The 21,788-nt window shown below is 38.2% G+C and overlaps 1 protein-coding gene across 1 annotated transcript; it reads right to left on the reverse strand.

Moving 5' to 3' along the window:
• Positions 1 to 1,748: 1,748 nt before the first annotated feature.
• Positions 1,749 to 19,865, reverse strand: LOC113239552. The gene is made up of 9 exons (XM_026476614.1): positions 19,778 to 19,865; positions 14,426 to 14,746; positions 12,842 to 12,949; positions 11,332 to 11,554; positions 8,387 to 8,503; positions 7,137 to 7,350; positions 6,208 to 6,407; positions 3,542 to 3,642; positions 1,749 to 3,192 (listed from the first exon to the last, which is right to left on the reverse strand). The coding sequence occupies exons 2-9, from the start codon at positions 14,608 to 14,610 to the stop codon at positions 1,749 to 1,751; spliced, it is 2,592 nt and encodes an 863-aa protein (XP_026332399.1). The 5' UTR covers positions 14,611 to 14,746; positions 19,778 to 19,865.
• Between the last annotated feature and the right edge of the window lie 1,923 nt (positions 19,866 to 21,788).

The following is a 21,788-nucleotide window of genomic DNA, read 5'->3' on the forward strand; positions in this document are numbered from 1 at the left end:
ACTGCGGACTTCTAGTATTAAGAGGGCAATAGTACACTGTACTACATATATGTATATATTAAAAAATAGAATTTGTATGGAATCGGTACTATTTAAATTTCATTCATACTTTATAGGTTTAAGACTCATTCTAACTAAATATCCTTTTTTTTTTACAAAATACTAATGTTTTGTAAAAAAAGCATATTACACTTCATACATACGTAGGTTGGTATTATACATACAGATAAAATACATACCTATTACATATTGTACGTATTAGACTTAAAACGAGCTGGCAACGTTTAGTCGTGCATCTCACTTATACTAAAAGCAGTGATAAATCGCTAATCATCCCGCTCACACCGTTCCTACTAAATATAAGACAGGTGAACTATCAACGCAGGTGGTTCCTAGTTCATATTGAACTAAAAAGACCGAGGAGCTATTAAGACCCTTCAAGACGAACTAGTTCATATCGGTCAGTGTCGGTATACATTATATTTCGTAGTTCATGCACACTATACAAACCTAGTCTGCGATCAGTGCGGATGTATTGTTATTTATACCGATTGTTTATCTATATCTCATAGATACTCACCTGATCCCCTTTTTCTCTTTATTAATTAATCTCGTTTCCAAATTTCTTTTTTATGTTAAAAGTTTACCCGTTTTAAAGACAAAAATCACCAACAAAAACCTTGTGGCTTGAACACTAACCGCGAAAATCGTAGAAAATAGAGAAATAATGCAAATTTGCTGCCGCCCCCATTGACTTACAAATAAATGGACGACGGGTCTAATACAAAAACCACGAAAAAAAGTCCCAAGTCAACCTATTCGAAATTTAAATTGTAATGTCAAGCAGTATCGCGCTGTCAGTAGAACAAATGAAGACTAAAGCGGAGTATCGCGCTCTGTATACGATTTTAGCGCCACAAGTGCGGACACTTTTTAGCGCGGACCCGACGTCCATATAATTGTAAGTCAATGGCCGCCCCTGTAAATGTCTCATAATTGTAACTGGCCATTATTTAAAATATATTTATAGCCTACCACCTGACGCAAGCATGTAAACTATAATAATTATCGATAAGAAGAATAACTTTTTTATCGATTCATCAACTTACGTTTTTTTATCTCCTCTTTTTAAATTAACGCCTTTTATTAGTTTTTTTTATAAATATAAAAACATAAAAATGTTGAAACATGCATTTCTTTATAATATCTCACATTTTAAATGGGATAATCCTTTTTTCAAGTATACGATTTTTTTTCTTTTGATATACCTACATATCATATTCTGTTACGTGTATATTAGTTGACTTATGGATAAATTGATAATAAATGAACTGCATTCAAGGTAACACTATCATTATGGTTAAGCATATCTACTAAATTATAATCAAAAATAATATTTTTTCCCTTTTTTCATATAGGTCAAATCTTCCGTTCAGTAGGTTATGTTAGGTTAGTATATGAATTCTTGAGTCTTAGTTTTGAGGCTCAACATGAAACTATCAGTTAATTTATACAAATCAAACATTAGCACAGAGCAGATTAAAATATAGATCGATTTAATTTTTTTTATGACTCTGAGAAAAAAGGATCAATAATTTCAAAAAGATGACCGTTTAGATTTTAGGCCTGCTGCTTTTACAAATTTAAAAATGGTCATTTAAATACGTGCCAATTTAAATTAGTGCGGCAGAAAAGACCTGCCGCTACTAGCTCTCGCATAACGGATGGCGTGGCCGACTAGTTTGACTCTACTTAGGCAAACCATGTAGGGCCTGCTCTACTAAATGGTCATAAATAGTAGACAAACCTTTCGCCGTAAAATTAGCATTGTTAAAAAATAAACTAAAATTTTGCAAAACTAATTTACGCATCGGGAGACATTTTAAGGTTCCAGATTTTATATAGTCTGTGCACAAACATAGCAGTACAAGCAAGTTACATAACATCGTATTGAAGACGAACTTGTTGGAAAAGTTGATGACTAAATCGTCGTTGCAATTCTTAAGACCTTGTATATATTCGTACACCTCCTTTATCTGGTTTTGGACATATTTGTGATTCTTCCGAGAAATACTACTCCTGAAGCCATAAATACCAACCACCTTATTAATATTCTTTATGAAAGTTACTGTAGCGGTGGAGTCACCTAAACTAGGAAACATGACTTCTCTTTGCATACGCTCTATCCCTTGAGCTACCGATTGGTTCCAAAGACTAGACACTATTCTATCCGTAATCTGCAGCTCATTTCTATTGTTATGGAGTTCCTCCACGAAGCTGTACTCGATCAATTCTTCATTGTGATACAGACGCCGCTTCTGGACAAACAGTTCTTTCATTAATTTCCACAGACGTTTGGGGTCAATCATCAAATAGTATTTGGTGTCGTTGTGCATGAAATAAGGTTTAAATGGCGCTGCATCAAAATTTGCGCCCAGGGCGCTCGCTAAATTTAAACTGGACATGTTTCCATTCAACGTAACGGTTATTACTCGAAACTTTGATGCAGACAAACTATCTATGCAGAGCTTAATGAGACTAGCTTTTTGTGAAGGTGTAAAATTTCTTCCAAAGAATTGTCCAATGGGGAATTTCCTATCAGACCTCATGGTGACAGCTATAATTATTAAGGCTTCATTTGCTAAATCGATTTGATCTCCATGCAAATGATTGCCTACGTCAGCATAACCATAATAGGCGGTGGCAGTTTGATCCATCGGAATCCTACACTCAACATCTTCTCGAATTTTGACTTCATACACGTGGAGGATCCCCAATAAGTCTGCCGCTGTATGATTGGTCAGTGTCATTATTTCTATTGAACTCAGTGTGATGCCGGGCCAGCCCCGTGGTTGCTGATACCACATCGATATCACACTGGGATGAGGTAAACACAAAAAAAAATTCCTTCGGATTGATTCGTACGTCTCCGGACTATAAAAATGAAGTGTTATAGCGAATGTTTTTAAATCTAACAAATATGACTTATCTACACAGTCAACAGACTTTTTGTTAATTAAATGTTGTACAAGTTTCTCAGGGCATGTCGCCATCACGGTGCACATATTATCACAGATATCCTTATGGTTCCGTAACATTTGAAAGATCTCCGTCACTTTACATGCAAGTCCGGTGTTGTGTGAAGATTTCTTGTTGATTGATGGTATCTGTCGATGCGAATCGCGTTGTTCCCTGGTTAAAATAATAACAACACCATTAATTGATTTATTGCATGAAAGGCTTGGTACAATCCCGCGTCGCGTATAACATACAAATCTTGATTGATTACAATCTGCACAACAACAAGAAAAGTGCAACGTAGCAAGCCACGTAATGTAATAAACCGTCGCGTTCTTCCTTACACGCTGCTTTACTGTCCAAAATTGAACGTTATATAGCTAACATAATTATTATGCTACGTTTACAACTATTGACTTCGCGTAGGCAAACAAACCTGGACGAAACTAAGTACCCAGGTCTCTACATGGTTTTAAGATTAATTTTACATTCAACAACTGCACAGAGTGGAGGGCTGTCTTACCTTTCGTTCAAGTGTTCGTACAGCGGCGATAGGGCCCGCAGTTCAGCGGCTGTCGGACGCAGCAATGGATTCTTGAATAGCATCCGTTTGACTACGTCCATCTAAAAACATTTTAAGTTTTTGTAGCGCAAGAATCGCCGGAAGTCAGTCAACTGAGAGTCTAATTCTTGGTAGTGCGACGACGGCGACCAATGAGAACGCCCGCTCGATATCGAAACTAAAATATTTAAATTTTTTACGCGGTTTCTTGTTGCGCCAATGGCAGAATGGTTTTTATAATGTTGCCCACTTAGAATAAAGGTTGCACATATGTAAAATTACTTTATTTAAATTTTAAATAAATAAAACAGATTATTCTTTTTTTGGACATATTAACGGATGGTAGTTTTTTTTTTCAACCAAGGTGCGTCAGGTGGAAAACCACCTCTTCCACTAGCACCGATCAGAACACGCCGGTGAAATTTTACAATCACTTGTGATTCAACTTAGCAAACTTATTTGGATTATCAATGTGCTCCAAAAGGAAGATTTTGCAGTCGGCGCAATTGTTTTAAAAATGCGAACTACTTGTTTTAACAGCTGCATATTGACTGCATGCCAGCCTCAAGCAGACTGTCCAGTCCAGTCAGCGACTAGGGACACGGAAAAGTGTCGATACTTGTTGGTATCGAATATTTTTCCCTCCGATACCGATACTTTTGTACTCGACACTTTTCATTCGATACTTTTCAGATATTAGTACTTTTTGACAAGTATCGTATCGTTTCGAATAATTGCTACATATGACACCTCATATCATAACGCTAGCCACCGAGCGATTTTTTTTTAAATGGCAACCTATACCACAAATTACTTGACTGTATATTGTATGCCGCCATTTGTCTTCTAATAGAAGTTTGTCCCTTCTGAACGTTTGTTCTCAAAAGCAGGCAATACAGTATCCAAAACGAGAAACAGACCGTCACCAAATAGATTTTTGTTTTTAAGTAATTGCACAAAGGAGGAGTGGGAAATAGAAAATTTAAGTAACACAAATTATGTGAAATGACGATTGATTGAATTGATCAAATGATTTAATTAATCAAATTCTTTTGTTATTTGTTTCAATTCAAAATCATAAATCAATAAAAAAAGACAAATTCATGTATTTTATTCTGCCTTAAAGCAGGGAAAATCTGCAGGACACAAGTATCGATACTTCAAGGCTTAGACTTTAGACTTTTTCCATCCTCTAAGCCTCAAGGATACTTTTATGAGTACGACACTTTTAAATTTTTATTGATTGATATTCAATTGTTTTTTTGTGAAATTACTCCACTAGTTTGTTATAATTATTAATAGAAAGATCGAACACTCAGAAAAAATTCCTTCGATCCGGCCGGATTCGAACCAAGACGTCTTGTAGCTTACCGTGCCAGACGCTATACCAACTAAGCCACAGAACGAACCAGCGGACCTCACGAATTTTTCTATGTGCTTGCGTCGTGTCTTTGTATTTCGTTTTCAACGACTTTTTAGTCGTAGCGCCATCTATGAGAAATCTACTAAGTACGATAATTTTTATGCGATATTGCTCATGAATACAGTATCGATACATTTGATTTGATACCGATAATGTCCCTAAGCGAGCCGGCCTAACATAATTGCGTGTATGTGTGCCTGTGTGGCTGCAAATTGACGTCACAAAAACTACATTTCTGCAACTGACCGCCGCTTTTCTGCTGCCGCGCCAGCAGTCTGTCTACGGAATATGATCCTTGTATCATAACTTGATAGTTTGACAAATTACATGTGAAATAGTCAACTTTACAAACCAATACCCTTCGTCAATAGAAGGCTATTGGATTGTAAAGTCAAGAGGTACTAAAACACAGGGATTTACAAGATATTTCGTCAGTTTGTAGAGCGGGTGATTTGGCAAAATGTTTTGTTCAAGTTCTGTCAAATCGCCGGATTTGTCCTTTCTTTGTGTTTAATCTTTGTATTATTAATTACAACTTGATAGTTATTAACTCATAATATGCACTCTATAATATGAATCATAATTAGATGTACATACAAAATGTAAACAAAGGTGTCAATAAAGCAAAAAAATACATGTAAAATTTTAGTTTCCCATTTTAGACGATTATAAATGCTTAGAACTCTTTTCAAGCTGTAATCTGATAAACCTTAGAACAATTCACATTTTTGCAATATGTCTTTTCATTAATTTCTTTTAATACAATAATTATAATAAAAGACTATGTTTAAGGTCGTAAATAATTTTATGACCCTGGTAACACAATCGGAATCAAAAACATTTTTTGTGCCGCCATTTTATCGTGTCATAGATGTCATTGGTGCTTGGTTTCTCGAACGCGAATGTTTCCTTGTCTCTGTAGCGCGTTTGTTAGATTATTAGGTGTTGTTGTTAAAGTTTTTGTTTATTGGTAATATTTTGTACAATATATAATTAAAATTGTAGAAAATGAGAACCTCTTCTTTTTACAATTCCGTTAAAAATAGAAGGTTTAGCACAAATGTATTCACCCTTTGACAATGACATTTCAAGACATTCCTTTGTTTACATTTTGGACATCTAATTATGATTCATATCTAGCGTGAGTGTGATAATTAGCGTCCGACTATAAAAGTAGTTTCATTCATTAAAAAAACCATCTGACCTCATTAGGGTGAGTTTCTTGGAACTTTTTTGGATAGATGCCTTTACGGACTTCGTCAAAGGTTTTGACGCGTTCATGGTTGGAGCCGATCGGATAGAACAGCTCGAAGAGGTTCAGGCCCATCGCATAGATGTCCACTTTATAATCGTAGTCACAGTGACCGCCACGACGCTGTTCTGGCGAACTGTACAGCGTGGTACCTGGGAATATAAATATATATATATTTTAATTTATTCATTTACATCACGCAACTATGACGGACTATTATATTAAGGACTTCTTTTTCTTGACAAAGAAAGAAAAAGAAAACAACGATAACCCAGAATACTCAGACCAAAACCAACTTAGAAATGTTCGTTTTTTAAATTGGCCCAAATCGGGAATCGACCTCATCATCAAGCGCTCATAGTACTAACTGCTGTGCCACCGAAGACCATGAGCACAACGTAAACTGAACCCGACCAAGCGCCGCAGGCCGAGCTCGACCCCACCGTAGGTGGGGTACAGGACTCGTAGTATAATATGGAAACTAATCTAGACGAATTGCACTTGTCGGCGACGTGTGGCGCAATCTTGTGTCCGGTACCTGGCCGCGGAATAGCCGATATAAGACTCCCTTCGGCCAAAAGTCCTCCTTCATGAAGGTCGACAGGTCCGTGACAAGAACAAACTTTTACGTTTTAATACTTTTGGATCTGTATTTGGTGGTAAGGTAGTAAGTTCAAACGTGTTAGCGTCCTCCCCGACGATCACCAACCCCTGCGTACTGCTATTTATGCTAGCGCTTTCTTTTTTTACCGCGCAAAGTTGTCACAGTTTAGTGCGGTGTATTTAAATATTTTGATTCTTGTACGAAAGTAAAACATACTTGTGCACACTCCTTGAGAACATCCTACTTATAAAAAATATGTTATAAAGTAAAAACTCACCAACTCCCTTAGTATGCCGGCGATGTTTTGAAGTTTCCGGCCCATCGGAGCCGCTATCCCCCATGGTGGTGACCAGGCCGAAATCCCCCACCTTTACGCGTCCATCAAAAACAGAGAACAGAATATTCTGCGGCTTGAGATCGCGATGTATCAGCTCGTTGTTGTGAATGTACACCACGGCCGACACTATTTGACTGAACAGATTCCTCACCACCTGCAATAGTATCAACCCCTGCCCTTAACTACCATTGTCATGGGCAAAAAAACAGCTGATAGAGGATTGGACCTTATTGCTAAACATTATAATGAAAAGGGCCAATAACCCCATATTGAATAAATTGATTTTAAAACAAGAAGTGGAGCCATTTTGACAGTTTGTCATCTCGACGTGAAATACGTATCGTCAGCATATATTATCGAGTATATAGCCAGAAATAGAGACGAAATAAGGGCCACCCCATCCATCCCTGGCAACTCATCAGTCAAATGGTACTGATAACATACTGTTAAATATTAACCCTCGTTTGCGCTGAAATCACAAATTAGAAAGCTGAAATAGTACAGCGCCAACAACTGACCTATGTGTACGTGTCCGTCCCAAAAATATTCTGTATTTATTGTATTAAAGATATATATCTCTAGCTATGGGGGCTGTTCCATTCAGAGGTGTGGCAAAAACAGCAAGACATCTAATTACAAAACAAACGGAATCACATTTCATCGGTAATTAGATATAAAATTATGTAATTTTTATTTTTCGTCCTTTATAGCAAAATTCAAGTTAAACTGATCGATTTGAAGTGAAACAATTGACGACATCCGTCGATTCCTTTGATTCTCTCCAACTGAACTACGGAACGAACTAGCGGACTTTGCTTGTTGCAGATCTTTATTTATGGTTTTTAATGACTTTTTTGCCGTAGAGCCACCAGTGAAAAATCTATAAAGTTTTTCTTCACTCAGCCAGGTGCCTTTACAGCTACCAGCGGCTTGACTAGAGATATTACTTTAATAATTGTAATATTAAGTTTATTGTATATCACGATGTTTGACTACCATGATGTTCAGTTATTATTTTGTGAAATTACTCCATTAAGTTATCGAACACTAAGAAAAATTCCTTAAATCCGGTTGGATCGGATTCGAACGGTGCATAAACGCGCGCCGCCGGGACGGCTAAAAATTGTCTGATTCCTCGAAATATATATATATATTTTAAATTTATATAAAAAAGAATGTAAAAAATAAACCTTGATATCTCTCGTCTCCAACTTATCGTTTTTCTGCAGCCAGTCAAAGAGGCTCTCGGGCTTGCAGAGCTCCATTTGGATGTAGAGAAAAGTGACGAGATTTTCAGGCACCGACTTCTGGCAAAACGTATACGATAATTAATTACGTACCAGTCACGCTGCTCTCCGTGTCATAACTATTTTGCATTTTGATAACTTTAGGTGAAACTATAGGTGTTAAAAATCTAAAGTTTTTTTTTCTTTGAAAATAGTCAATTACCTACGCTGATTTTATTTAACAATAAAACTGAATCTAAATAACATATAAGAAACTTTAGAGGGGGTTGTAGATCTCATTTCGCTGATTCCAGATATAATATCACCCCTCATGGAAGAATGGCATAAGTGGATTCCATTAGATACAGAAATATATAACCCACATTTTCAATCCTTGTAACTCTATCTACAATATTAGTCGATAGAGTTACAAGAATTGTAGAGAATGTGGATTATATTTTTCTGTATGTAATGGAGCAATAAGCGTTTTTGACGTTACTCCACTTATGCCATTCTACGATGAGGGGTGCGATATGTTAATAACTAAACTTCGCTAAAAATGTCGACTACGTTAGTTATTATAAAGAGTGCAGCATAGGTGGTGGAACCTGTCTCTTGTAAAGCCGGGTTTTCACTATACGAATGCTCTCGGACCGAGCAGGCTCGTAAGAGTTAGAATCCATCTGTTAGATTGTCCCTATCTACCGACCCGGAAGCGAGGAAACGCGCGGGTCACGTGAGTTGCCCTTTAATTTGGAAGCTATGTCGGACATTGTCGCAAGACACTGCGACTAGCATCTCCGGCACTAGTCCGGAGAGCTGGTAGAAGGTAAGCTAGATGTCCTCCGGTCCCTCCAGCCGCTTAGGTTATTGGGAACTGGAGAGACGTCGTTTTTCGGCATCGGGAAGTGAGCGTGACTTACAACTCCGCCACCAATGAGGAGATTTGATAGTGGATTTTAGAGTCGACGGCGGTGCAACCGCTAGTTGTGTAATGCGCAATAGGAAGTGAACGTGCCTACAGCTCCGGTACCTATCTGGAAAATACGGAGGGTACTATATATGCACCCGGGGCGGCTCACTCGAAGCACTAGTCTGTACACTGTCTGATCTGGGGTCAGAACCTGAACTTATAAGGTTCCCGTACGTGCACAGGTTATAGTGCCCTTCTCGTATACCCTAAGGGTGCGTTGGGAGGTGTAGTTGAGGAAATCAATAATGATCTCCGTCATATTTCGACGTGGAGTAAACAATATGGTCTTAACCGCAACGAATTGGTAAAGATAGATTTTTTTCTCTCCCCGTAGGTTATTATAGACGACGCCTACATTAAAATTGGTGACAATGTAGAAAATCTCGGTATACTCATTGATAGGCAGCTATCTTGGGCACCTCAATTAGTTGAGACCAGCTGCAAATTGTTTGCGTCTGCCGCATCTCTTAGACGGTTACGTAATTTCTATTGCCACGAAAATTGCGCTTGCCCAAACTCTTCTTCCAATTCTTGATTATGCTGATGCCTGCTATCTGGATTTAACCGAAGAACAGCTCAACAAGCTCGAACGTCTACAAAACTTTTGCATCCGTTTCATTTATGGTCTGAGGAAATTTGACTTCCGCTTTTGACCGACTTCTGCGCTCGTCTTCAACTCTCCAACTTAAGATGCCGTTGCATACCTCCCAGTATTATAACAAGTCCTTTACTGTTCAGGCTGTTCGTTTGTGGAACGCTTTACCTTTGTTTATTCAACAAGCGAAATCATTGTATATATTCAAAAATATGTTAAAAGAACACTACCTAACTTTAGTGTGACTTGAACTGCTTAGGTATTTTTATGTTTTGAAATTGTGTTTTAGAAATTTTATATTTATAGGTGTGAGAATATATAGTAGTGTACGATATTCTTATATAAGTATTGGTTTTATAATTTATTTATAAATATATGTATATTTGCATTTATTTATCGATTTTTATCTATTGATTAATAATTGTTCATACGCCGCCGTCTTTTTCCTGTGAATTATATAATTACTTCCATCCAAAGGTTGTCTGGCAGAAATCGCTTAAAGCGAAAAGACCGCCCATTGTACCACCGCTTATTTTTAATTTAATTTTATTGTATTTGTTTCCTTTTTTCGTGTACAATAAAAATTTTTTGTATTCTATTGTATTGTAGAAAGATATGGGGCTGTTATATTGTATAGGAGTCCACTCGGATTTCAGTTTACACCTTACGAGTTCATCAGCGTCCAAGTAACAAGTTTGTCTTTTTGCACAATTCAATACGTCGAAAATACAAAGCAAGAAAACGATTTGGACCAGAAAATTCATTTTAAGACGACAATGTGACTAACTGGGTGCTTGAAGTGGAATATAAAACACGTTTAAAATCTCATGTTGTCACGTTCATTCCACTTTTTCTTAGTTGGCCCCATTTTGTTTTCATAAAATGATCCGAGTGTGCTCGTGAGCATAGAACCGCGTCCGATTCCTCTTTGACCGGCTGGTGATGTCCGAGTGCGCTCAGATCACGTGTTTGCATGGTACGAATAGCGTCCGAGAAGTTATCCGAGTGGATTCGGCTCGAGCTTACGCGTATAGTGAAAACCTGGCTTCAAACTGTAGAAATTTTCTTCAAAACTTCAAATTTTAGATTTTAAAATTTTGGTTTTTTAGATTTTAGAATATTGAGAAATTGTGTTTCTTTAAGTTTGGCCCATCGTACCAACCTTTCCAAATTGTAATCTGTATCTAAAACTCTGCGATAAGTGCACCTCAGTTGATTGAAAGAAACAGGGCTGCTGTCCGTGTTAGCTTCGTTAGTTCGCTAGTTAGTTAGTTAGTTCATTTAAGTTATAATAAACGGGAAGTTATGTAGTTGTAAGTTGTTTAGGTTGTATGTACCTACCTTTTTCTTCTTAGTACCCATTTTAATCTTCGTACAGTTAAGATCTTTGTCAAGTTTTTTGTTAGACGGCTCCTGGCATGCTATCAAGGAATCGTCGTCCTCCAGTAAATTTTTGCAACGAGTGTCATTGCAGTTGGTGGGATGGTCGGTACTCCCGTCTGTAGTCATGTGACCCGCGCTGGTTCCTGATGATAGACCGCAATTGCCGATGCAGTTCAGCGATCTTAGGACAAATCAATAATATTTATCGTGTTCAGCGCATCTGCACGGTAAAAAATGGACTTTAATCAAGTTAAGCTCATTTGAAGATTCAAGATTCTTAATAGAATTTTGACTCTATGAAGAATTTGGGATTTTTGTGAAGTTGTGATTTACATGAACATTGTGAATTATTTAAAATTGTTGCTCAAATCATTGGGCATTGTGTTAACGGTTGACTTGAACACCAAGATAGTAACGACGGGTCGATAAGATAATACAACATGCACATAGAAATATTCGTAAAGTCCGCTGGTTCGTTCTGTGGCTTAGTTGGTATAGCGTCTGACACGGTACGCCAGAAGACGTCGGCTCGAACCCTGCCAGAACGAAGGAATTTTTTCTAAGTGTTCGATCTTTGTATTAATAATTATAAGAAACTAGTGGAGTGATTTCGCATGAAATAATAATTGAATATCAATTCAAAAAATATTATATAGAAAACCTCTTTGACACTCCCACTGAGTCATCGAACAAATTTTCTGAAATACACTCCCTCCATTATATTTACGTAACTAGCATGAAACGGATACTGGCAGAATTGAGACAAATAGTCTCACAAGCCATTCATTATGAAAAAAAAAAACTATACAAAACTACAGTGAGACTCATAGGGTCGTATTCCAGAACTCTACTCAATGCTCAAGTCAGGACTTGAGTATGATTCGAAGCACTCGAAATCGTACCCAAGTCCCTGCCATTAGGGTCGTAATTCCAGTGCTTGTGTTTCCAGTGCAATCTTGACTTGAGCATTGAGTAGAGTTCTAGAATACGACCCATACACACTCGTGTAAACACACGTATTTAACTCGAATTTTGTGATCCTTGTTTGTTGATGCTTGCTTTGTTGATTTCGTGGTCCTAATCATGAGTGGTGATAACGTGAGGAGAACTGCTCCTTAAGAGCTATAGAAATTGGTTTTGGTGACATCGTATTTGAAATCAAATACGATCGTAACTCAGAAATTGGTGGTATTGAGAAATCTCAAAAAATACTGAAGGGATCTTATAGCGAATCATGTGATAACCTTTATTCAAACATAGTATTTAGTTATCCATTTATGCAAGAATATAAATTTACTGGTTTCATTCGGTATTTCTTTTAAATTCAAATCGTGTTTTCTCAATTTCACAATTTCGATTGTGCTATGTGCTATATGTGGCGAATGCTTAACCTGCATACCTGACTACCATGCTCAGTAGAGAGACGTATATGACTTGGTAATTTGTTACAGTGACAAGAGTAGCTTACTTCGGCTGTGACTCTTCGGACCACGAGTTGAAGTATCGCACGATGTTCTTGTGATCTAGAAGCGACAGTGCGGCCACCTCGCGTAACACGCATCTCCTTTCCTCCGCCCTAAACAGTAAATAATAATATTGATGTATAGCGACTGCGCAAGCTCGCTACTTAGACTGCTAATTGCAGATGGACTGCATGTTTGCAGATAATGAGTAAAGTCGTAATCAACTTCATGCTGCCGAAGTTGATAACGACTTATGCATTAAGTTTTAACTGCATGAAGTCGATCTCAACTGTATGAAGTCGGTTACAACGTCATTCAGTTTAGCTGCAAACATGCAGTCAATCTGTTAGCAGCCTAAACTGGGGACAATTCATTAATTTTCTTGTGTTTGTGTTGCGTATTATGACATTTTGTTGTTTTTTAAACTAGCAACATTCAAAATTATCAGTAATTATATTGTGAAAAACATACATAACATACATAATCGTAAGGCGAGATTTTGTCAAGAGCACGTCAAGGTTATTGGGAACTGGAGAGACGTCGTTTTTCGGCGTCGAGAAGTGAGCGTGTCTTACAGCTCCGCCACCAATGAGGAGATTTGGTAGTGGACTCAGAGCTAGTTTAGTCACCGCTAGTTGTGCAATGCACAACGGGAAGTGAGCGTGCCTACAGCTCCGATACCTATCTGGAAAATAGGGAGGGTACTGTATGTGCTCCCGGAGCGGCTCACCCGAGGCACTAGCCTCTCGATAAAGTCAAGTGACAGAGGTCTGTGATAACCCTGTACACTGGCTGATCTGGAGTCAGAACCTGAACTTATAAGGTACCTGGGCGCGCATAGGTCACAGTGCCCTTCGCGCATAACCAAGAGGTTGATAGGAAACAAAATATATGTAGAATGATATGGGACTGGTCGTACTTTCTAATTTAAAAACAAATTATAATTTCTGATTGTTAATATAATTTAAACTTTACCCTGTTGGCATATCTTTGTAAGTTCAATACCTATTATTGCAAGATCCGATGTTTTGATTTCATATTGAAATTTCAATCAATGTGCTGCCATCTAGCGATCAATAGCTGAACGATGACGAATTCGAGATGTTTACTTAGTTCTCCCAAAAAAGCGACTAATTGCAGCGGTATAAGGTTTACTTTTGTTTCTCGTAACAAAAAAATTATTACTGTCGTAATTCAAGTTTCAATTTAAAATTAAATAAAATAAGACTTAACAATGAAATGGAACACCACCATAGATAATATTACAAATGCGACTATTATTAATTTACTCCAAAGTACAAAAATAAGGCATTTTTCTACGATTTTCGAGGTTTTTGTCGAGATAGTTAACATGACCATAAAACGTACATACAAAACGAAAATGGCGCACTGAGTTTCTGTGGAACTTCGTATGCTGTCGGGCACTGTCGACACACGTGTCACGCAAATTAAGCACTTCTACCGTATTTATTGTCCTGTAATAGACTACTGGATACGTTACCTTCCTTAAGTCTATTACCTTCCTTACATTCCTTTAATCTAAAAGTCTGTGTACAGAATGCGGTGTTATTGTGCAATAAAATACTCACTGTTCCGGTAACGTGACCCTCTTCACCGCGTATAGATTTCCATCGAGATTGTGCTTTGCTTCAAACACGTGTCCGAACCCACCACTGCCCAAGCATCTAATATGCTCAAAATTATTATTGTACCAACTCGAATGCTTGAAGTTAACAACTTCCTTGTACTCCGAATGGGGAGTAGACGAGCTCATTTTGGGCACAATTCGGAATACTTCGTCGAATCAGACTGCTGTCACTTTGATGGAAGATTTTGAGGATATCGTCCAGCGCCTCCTCACTAACTCGCACCGCTTGATCTTCTTGTAGGTATAGGTAAGTCGCAGGGCTCTGCGTACAAATAAAACGATGTTGCGATTTTGTTTTAATAAAACATGGCTGTCCACATCCGCAGCAATTAATATGTTTTTTTTTGCAATTAATATCCAGAAATATTATTATTACAATCAGCTAAATAATGTCAAATATACGTAAATAAGTTTGTGTAGTTTTCTGGATTAAGAATCAAATGTAAAAGTAGGTATTGTCATAAGCACAAATACTGATTGTTAATATTGCACTTGAATCGTATAATGGGGGTAAAAGCGTAACATCGAGCAACTGTTTTTAGAAACAAGAAAATTGTGTCGATTGTCGTATTCGGTAGACTACAGCGCTTTACCGAAGAAGGCGTAGTCGACTCGATATTTACACCACGTCAAATGCCGCCTTCGCGAAAATCACCGAATCATTATAAATACACGTATACGTTCAAGAAATTGATCGGGTTAGTAGGTCAATGTCGGGAAGGTAGGTAATTCCCCGGCCCCCCATCTCGCGCATCGTGATGGGAGGGACGGACATGGCCGCCGAAACGTTGAAACTTGTTTGGCTGAACTTTTGTAACAGTGACAGTGTGGCCAGTAGATTTGTATAGTTCATGAACTACGAACTATTAGGAATATACTCCCGACACTGACCGACATGAAACAGTTCATCGTGGACGGTTTTAATAGTTCATCGTTCTTTTTAATTCAGTACGAACTAGGAACTGTCTGCGTTGTTAGTTCACCTGTCTTTTATTCAGTAGGAACGGTGCGATCGGGACAAATAGCAATCTTTCACTACTTTTAGTACAAATTCGAGTGGGATGCATGATTGAACGTTGCCAGCTCGTCCTAAGTCTCTAATACGTATCTACATTATGTATATTGCAAAAAAGTAATATTTTTTGGTAGGTGTAGTTGGTATCTGTATGTATAATATTTCAGATTTTTCACTTTTCACAAAATTATTCTTGTCGGCATTTTCGATTTTGTGACTCTGAATATATTGAACATTTGTAGGAGTTTTTGCAAAACTTTACAATGTGATCAAATCGTAGAACGTCGTCCTTTCATTTTTTTAATTAGTATTTCGGCATACTTGTCAATCACAGGTCTAGAAAATGCTGGGAAGCAACATCTATGGTATTATTAAATAAATTAATTTGCTACTCCGCGAACCCAGTGAAGTTTAATTCGTGCAAAATAGCTGCGCTTGTGTTGAATATTTTTCCATGCATTTAATTATCGTACCCTCCCTCCGCATAAAATGAATAAAATAAATAACACAAGCGCAACTACAGTCACAAACCACCACCATAAATATACCCGACACGTGTTTCACCTCTCCACGAGGCATCCTCAGGGACTATAGACTGCTCGACACTCGGCCGTCCGGCCTGGACTTCCGCAAAGTGACGCCTGTATCTTTTAATTATCTATGGTATTATTAATCCAAAAATACTATTAAAAAAACGCGCCTTTCTCTTTCGAGTTTTTAGCCGTTTTTTTCTTTTTTATTTATTTATTTATTATTCAAAATTACAACGTATTACTTATTACAAAAAGTCGCCAAACTGCTGTGCAGTTTGTTGGCGACATGTGCACTCTTACTTAATAATACCTACTTTACTATATTTAACATTATACAGTATTAATTGAACTACTAAATTATTAAATAAAAGATAAAGATTATTTTAAGAGGTACGCCTTTAACTTACGTTTTAGTGCATATTTACTTAATTTTGTATCAATCAATCAATGTCGTTATATATTTTTGGAACTAAATAGCGTGTACATCTTTTTCCATAATAATTATTTGCTCTAAACTGCACTAGTTTTAGTTTAGTCTTCGCAATTGTATTGGAATGAGAGCTGTCTAACGCAACTTTGCTTATCCGTTGAGTAAAGCAATAAATAATCTCAGTACAGAGTACTGAAAAACCGACCTCAAAAGTTCGTGGCTAGGTATTTGCCAAATTTTGTAGAAATCGGGTACCAGAAAGTGCGCGAAAACGGATTCATCCCCTAATTTGCCACCCTTAGAAGTCACATATTTTCTTCAGATTTAAATGGGACCACTACTGAGGTGCTGCCCCGACAAACTGCCAGAAATCAGCCAAGACGAGATCGTGCGCTCTAAAAGCTCTAAAACAGCGCCAAAACGAAAAGTCCCAAGTGAAGACGGATTTACTACAGAGCTTCTGAAATCTGTAGGAGTCCCTGTTATTAAGGAACTTCGGGGGCTCTTTAACCTGTCATCTATTGTAGGAGTACTCCTCAGGCGTTGAACAGGAATATAGTAGTTCTCTTCGTTCTCTACTTAAAAACTACAGGTCCATCTTTCTCCTGAGCCACGCCTATAAGCTGTTTTCTAGAGTCATTACGAACCGTCTCGCTGACGAAGACTGGACGAGTTTGAGCCACCGGTGCAGGCTGTGATTAAAGGGGGATATGGTACCATAGACCACACACAGATAGGCTGACTATACAGCAGACAGAAGAGTATAATCAGCCCCTATGTCTAGCCTTTGTGGATTATGAGAAGGCCTTCGATTCCGTCGAGACCCTGGGCTGTCTTGGAATCCTTACAGCGATGCCAAATAGACTTCCGTTACATCGAAGTGATGAGATGTCTGTATGACGCCGGTACCAAATGTGTCCAAATACAGGGCCAGCAGTCTAAGCCCACCCAGTTAGACAGGGGATGTCATATCCCCGAAACTGTTTACGGCCGCATTGGAAGACATGTTTAATCGCTGGACTGGAAAAGGACTCACACTTGCGATTAGCGACATAGTCCTAATGGCGCAGTCACTAGAGGAGCCTACAACGAATGCTGGACAGCCTAGCATCCGCCTCGCAACGGATTGATCTCGGCATGAACTTGGATAAAACGAAAGTCATGACCAATCGTAGTAAATGGCCACCTTTTTGAAGTTGTTTCACACAATACATTTACCTTGGGCAGATTTTGCGATTGGGTTGAAACAACTTTGAAAGGGGGGCCAAGATTCAGCTTGACTGGGCAGCGTTTGGTAAACTACGTCGAGTCTGTTCGTCACCCATAACGCAAAGTTTGAAAACAAAGGTTTTTAATCAGTGCGTTTTATCTGCTATGACATACGGTGCCGAGACGTGGCTCACGATACGGTTAATTCACCAGTTGGAAGTCGCTCAGAGAGCTATGGAACGAGCTATGCTCGGGGTTTCTTTGAAGGACAAGATATCCGACAGAGAACTAAGGTCGTCGCCATAGCTGGTAGAATAAGCAAGCTGAAGTGGCAGTCGGCTGGTCATACCTGTCGAAGAACCGATAACCGCTGGGGGAAGCGGGTTCTTGAGTGGAGACCACGACTCGGAAAACGTAGTGTAGGACGCCCTATGGCCAGATGGAGTGACGATGGGCTGCTGGCAGTAGATGGATGCAACGAGCTGAGGACCGGGCGAAATGGCGGGCATTGGGAGAGACCTATGTCCAACTGTAGACTATGATAGGCTGTTGATGAGGTACCCTCTTTTCAACAAAAAGAATCATCCATCAGAATCATCGGTTCACAAATGCCATACTGCCGGAATTATCGCGTAAAATACAAAAAGACATACAGACGAATTGAGAACCTCCTCCTTTTTTTGAAGTCGGTTAAAATACAATTTTTATTGTCAGATACCAACATCGTAAGATAACATCAAAAACATTACGTGATAATGTTTGAAGAAAATCGATCAAAAGTGTTTCAAACAACGTAAGTTCGGCATGTATTGTTTTTTCTGTTCATGAATCTTCCGATTTTTTCAGATTTGACCTGGCAATACTGAACAGTGATTAGGCTTGGCAGCGAAGTACGTACGGTCGTAAAACTAGACTTGTGCCTGATCGGTCCTTAGACGGAGCGATCCTATTAGTTCAATCGATCAACTGAACTAGGTCGGTCTTCTAGTTCATTTAGTGACATCAAGTTCCTTAGTTCGTTAGTTAGTTCGTCTTGTTTTTGCTCGGACAAACGCTCCAAACTAGTAATTTTATTCACATGAACGGTCTTCTGGTATTATGAGGCCAATAGACACTATCCACTAAATATTTAAAAATACAATTTGTATGGAATTGGTACTATTTGATTTTCCTTCATATTTGACAGGTTTAAAGACTGTAATTCTAACTAAATATCCTTTTTTACGAAACAAGAATTTTAGTTAGAATGATGTGTTTAAAAATCAATATTTAGGTACAACTATTCATGTACTCGTACACGTAGGTTGATATTATACATACAGATACCTACCACACCTATCAAAAATATGAGCACTTACTTTTTTGCAAGCTTACATAGTGTAGATACGAGCTGTCAACGTTCAATCGAGCATCCCACTCGAACTTGTACGAAAAGCAGTGAAAGATCGCTATTTGTCCCCCTCGCACCGTTCCTACTGAATAAAAGACAGGTGAACTATCAACGCAGATAGTACCTAGTTCGGACTGAACTAAAAAGAAAGATGAACTATTAAAACCGTGTAAGACGAACTAGTTCATGTCGGTCAGTGTCGGGAATATATTCCTAATAGTTCGTAGTTCATGAACTATACAAGCCTACGTCAAACGACTCGGTCAAAGAGGATTATTGTTGACTCAGAGTTCACATTGGTTGGGCTGCCAGTGTTTCATCGGTCTAGTGCATGTAAACGCGTTATAAGACGTTCACACTAGTCACAAGAACCATCATTTATAGAAAACTTCAACGTTGCTCAGTACCGTTTTTCAAAGACGATATGTGAAAGAGAATGTTCTCGTACTTAATTAATATTACTTATTTTCTCATAGGTATATTCGCTTTAAATATTTAATGCTCAAAATGTATAAATCCAAAATGAAATTTAACCTGCAGTGTGAATACAAAAGTCTATGTTTGTAATCATTAATTCATGATAAGAGCGCTTGATTGTTGGATTAAATAATGTGGTACCACACAGAGCACAAAGATGAAGATTTCAATTCGCAATTACAAATATTATTTCAACAAAACAGAGATGTTTGCAATTATAGAATAACGTTGCATCGTACCTGTCTGCCCAGTGTTCCCATAGACAGAAACAGAGGTCTGAGGTCCGCGGAGAAAACACTGCTTTGTTTCCACTATCAAACAATGGTCGATTATTTTCAAATTCTAAAACTGTCGTATTCCCTATCCGAGACTGGAACATATTCTTCTGTATGTAAAAGTGTTAAAAAAGCACTTATACCAAATATTTTAAATAACTTTATAGTTTATTAAGTACGTCCGCTCACTAGCAAACAATCTATTGGAATGTCAAAAGTAGATTCGGCTTCTAGAAATTTCAATGTAATGTAAAATGTGACCAATAAACGACAAAATTTTGCAAGGATATCAGCCAATTACCTCGATTATTTCGTGGTCAGGCGGCTTGAGCCTTGATTTGATTGGATGAGGTCATTGAACGATTTAATCAGATAACATTACCTACATTAAACTTTTGCTGTATTGTTTACCTTTCAAAAGGCACACTATTGATTATCGTTACATGTTTACATATCTAGATCGATCGAGAAGCGACCATTTTATGTCTGTTAAAGCGTGACTAATCTACGGTTTATGATAATCTTATGATAACTTACGACGAAAGGAGAATTTGGGAAATGGAGGGCCCGATTCAATAGAGAGATAGAAGAGCTAGTGTCCGAGCTGAACATAATCTGGGAAATAAATTCTATCCGACTTCGCTGGCTAGGATAGGATCCAGGTCGTCGTCCAGTGGGCCGTCTTAGATATCGCCGGAAGATTGGATTCGCCAAAAACCTAAAGGAACTGATGTGTCCGAATGGTCGGAATTGGCGCAAGACCAACAGAAATGGCGTACTTTGGTGTCGGACGCCAAGATTCTCTTCGGATCGCTGACCCATCGAAGTAAGTAACTTACGACGACCTCTGCGGCCCAATGGCTGTAGAGCGCTGAAGAGGAGGTTCTGGAATCGATTCAGTGGTAGAACGGATTAGAAATGGATATTTCTAAATTGGCTCTGATTTGGTGTGCTCGAGGCAGTGCCATAGTGTGCATGCCCTTGGTCTGCAGTTTGATTTGCGATCGGAAATTGCATCTCTTCCGAGTCGAGGCGCATAATTGTGATTCACAACTGGCCGATCGGAAACTTTTGAGATTTCAAATCGGAACAATAGTTGATTTAACTCACTAATTAGAAAGATATAGTAGGGAATCAGGTTCATATTCTCGCTAGGAAACCCATCTGATTTCTAGACTCGGATGGGCTAACCGATCAGATCGATTCCTATTTCAATTAAAATCAGCCTGCTGGTACATACTTACAGTGCAGGAAATTCCGTGGTATGAGACCAGGTTTTAAAACACTTGGTGTAGTTTTCTAATCACATCAAATCAAAATAATCTTTATTTCATAGGTATACATTATTACACTTGATATCGTCACAATGGTTAAACTCTACTGCTCATTCGTAAGGCAGATTCCCCTGAGAAGAATGAGCAAGAAACTCTAGGGGTTGCTCTTTGTGAATAACATTTGTACGCATTTACAATATATTTTCTGTTTTGCTTTCAAACATCAGAGATTGAGACTACCTCCATGAGCTAATCGGGTTACTATCACGGATTTTTCTCATCCAATCACGCAGAAGTTGTATAATAACCTTTAGTATAAAGTTTTTGTTTCACTATAGTTTTAAACCTCGTGAATGGCAAATTTTGTATATCAACCGGAATCTCGTTATAGAAGTGTACATTGCCACCTAAACGAATTTGTCACTTTGTGAAGACGACTATCAAGAGCAGCTAGTTTATTTTTATTCCTCGTATTAATGTTATGTCTGTCACTATTTTTCATAAAGAGATTACTATTCCTCTTAACATAAATTACATTTTCATAGATGTACTGTGACGCTAGTGTAAGAATATTAATTTCCTTAAACTTATCTCTCAAAGATACTTTGGAGCCCAGATTGTAAATTGTCCTAACCGCACGTTTCTGCAGGACAAAAATTCTATTGATATCGGCGGCATTACCCCAAAGCAAAATGCCGTAT

The sequence above is a fragment of the Hyposmocoma kahamanoa genome, unplaced genomic scaffold, assembly GCF_003589595.1.
Source record: "Hyposmocoma kahamanoa isolate Upper Pololo Valley unplaced genomic scaffold, ASM358959v1 99879, whole genome shotgun sequence".
Lineage (NCBI taxonomy): Eukaryota > Metazoa > Arthropoda > Insecta > Lepidoptera > Cosmopterigidae > Hyposmocoma > Hyposmocoma kahamanoa.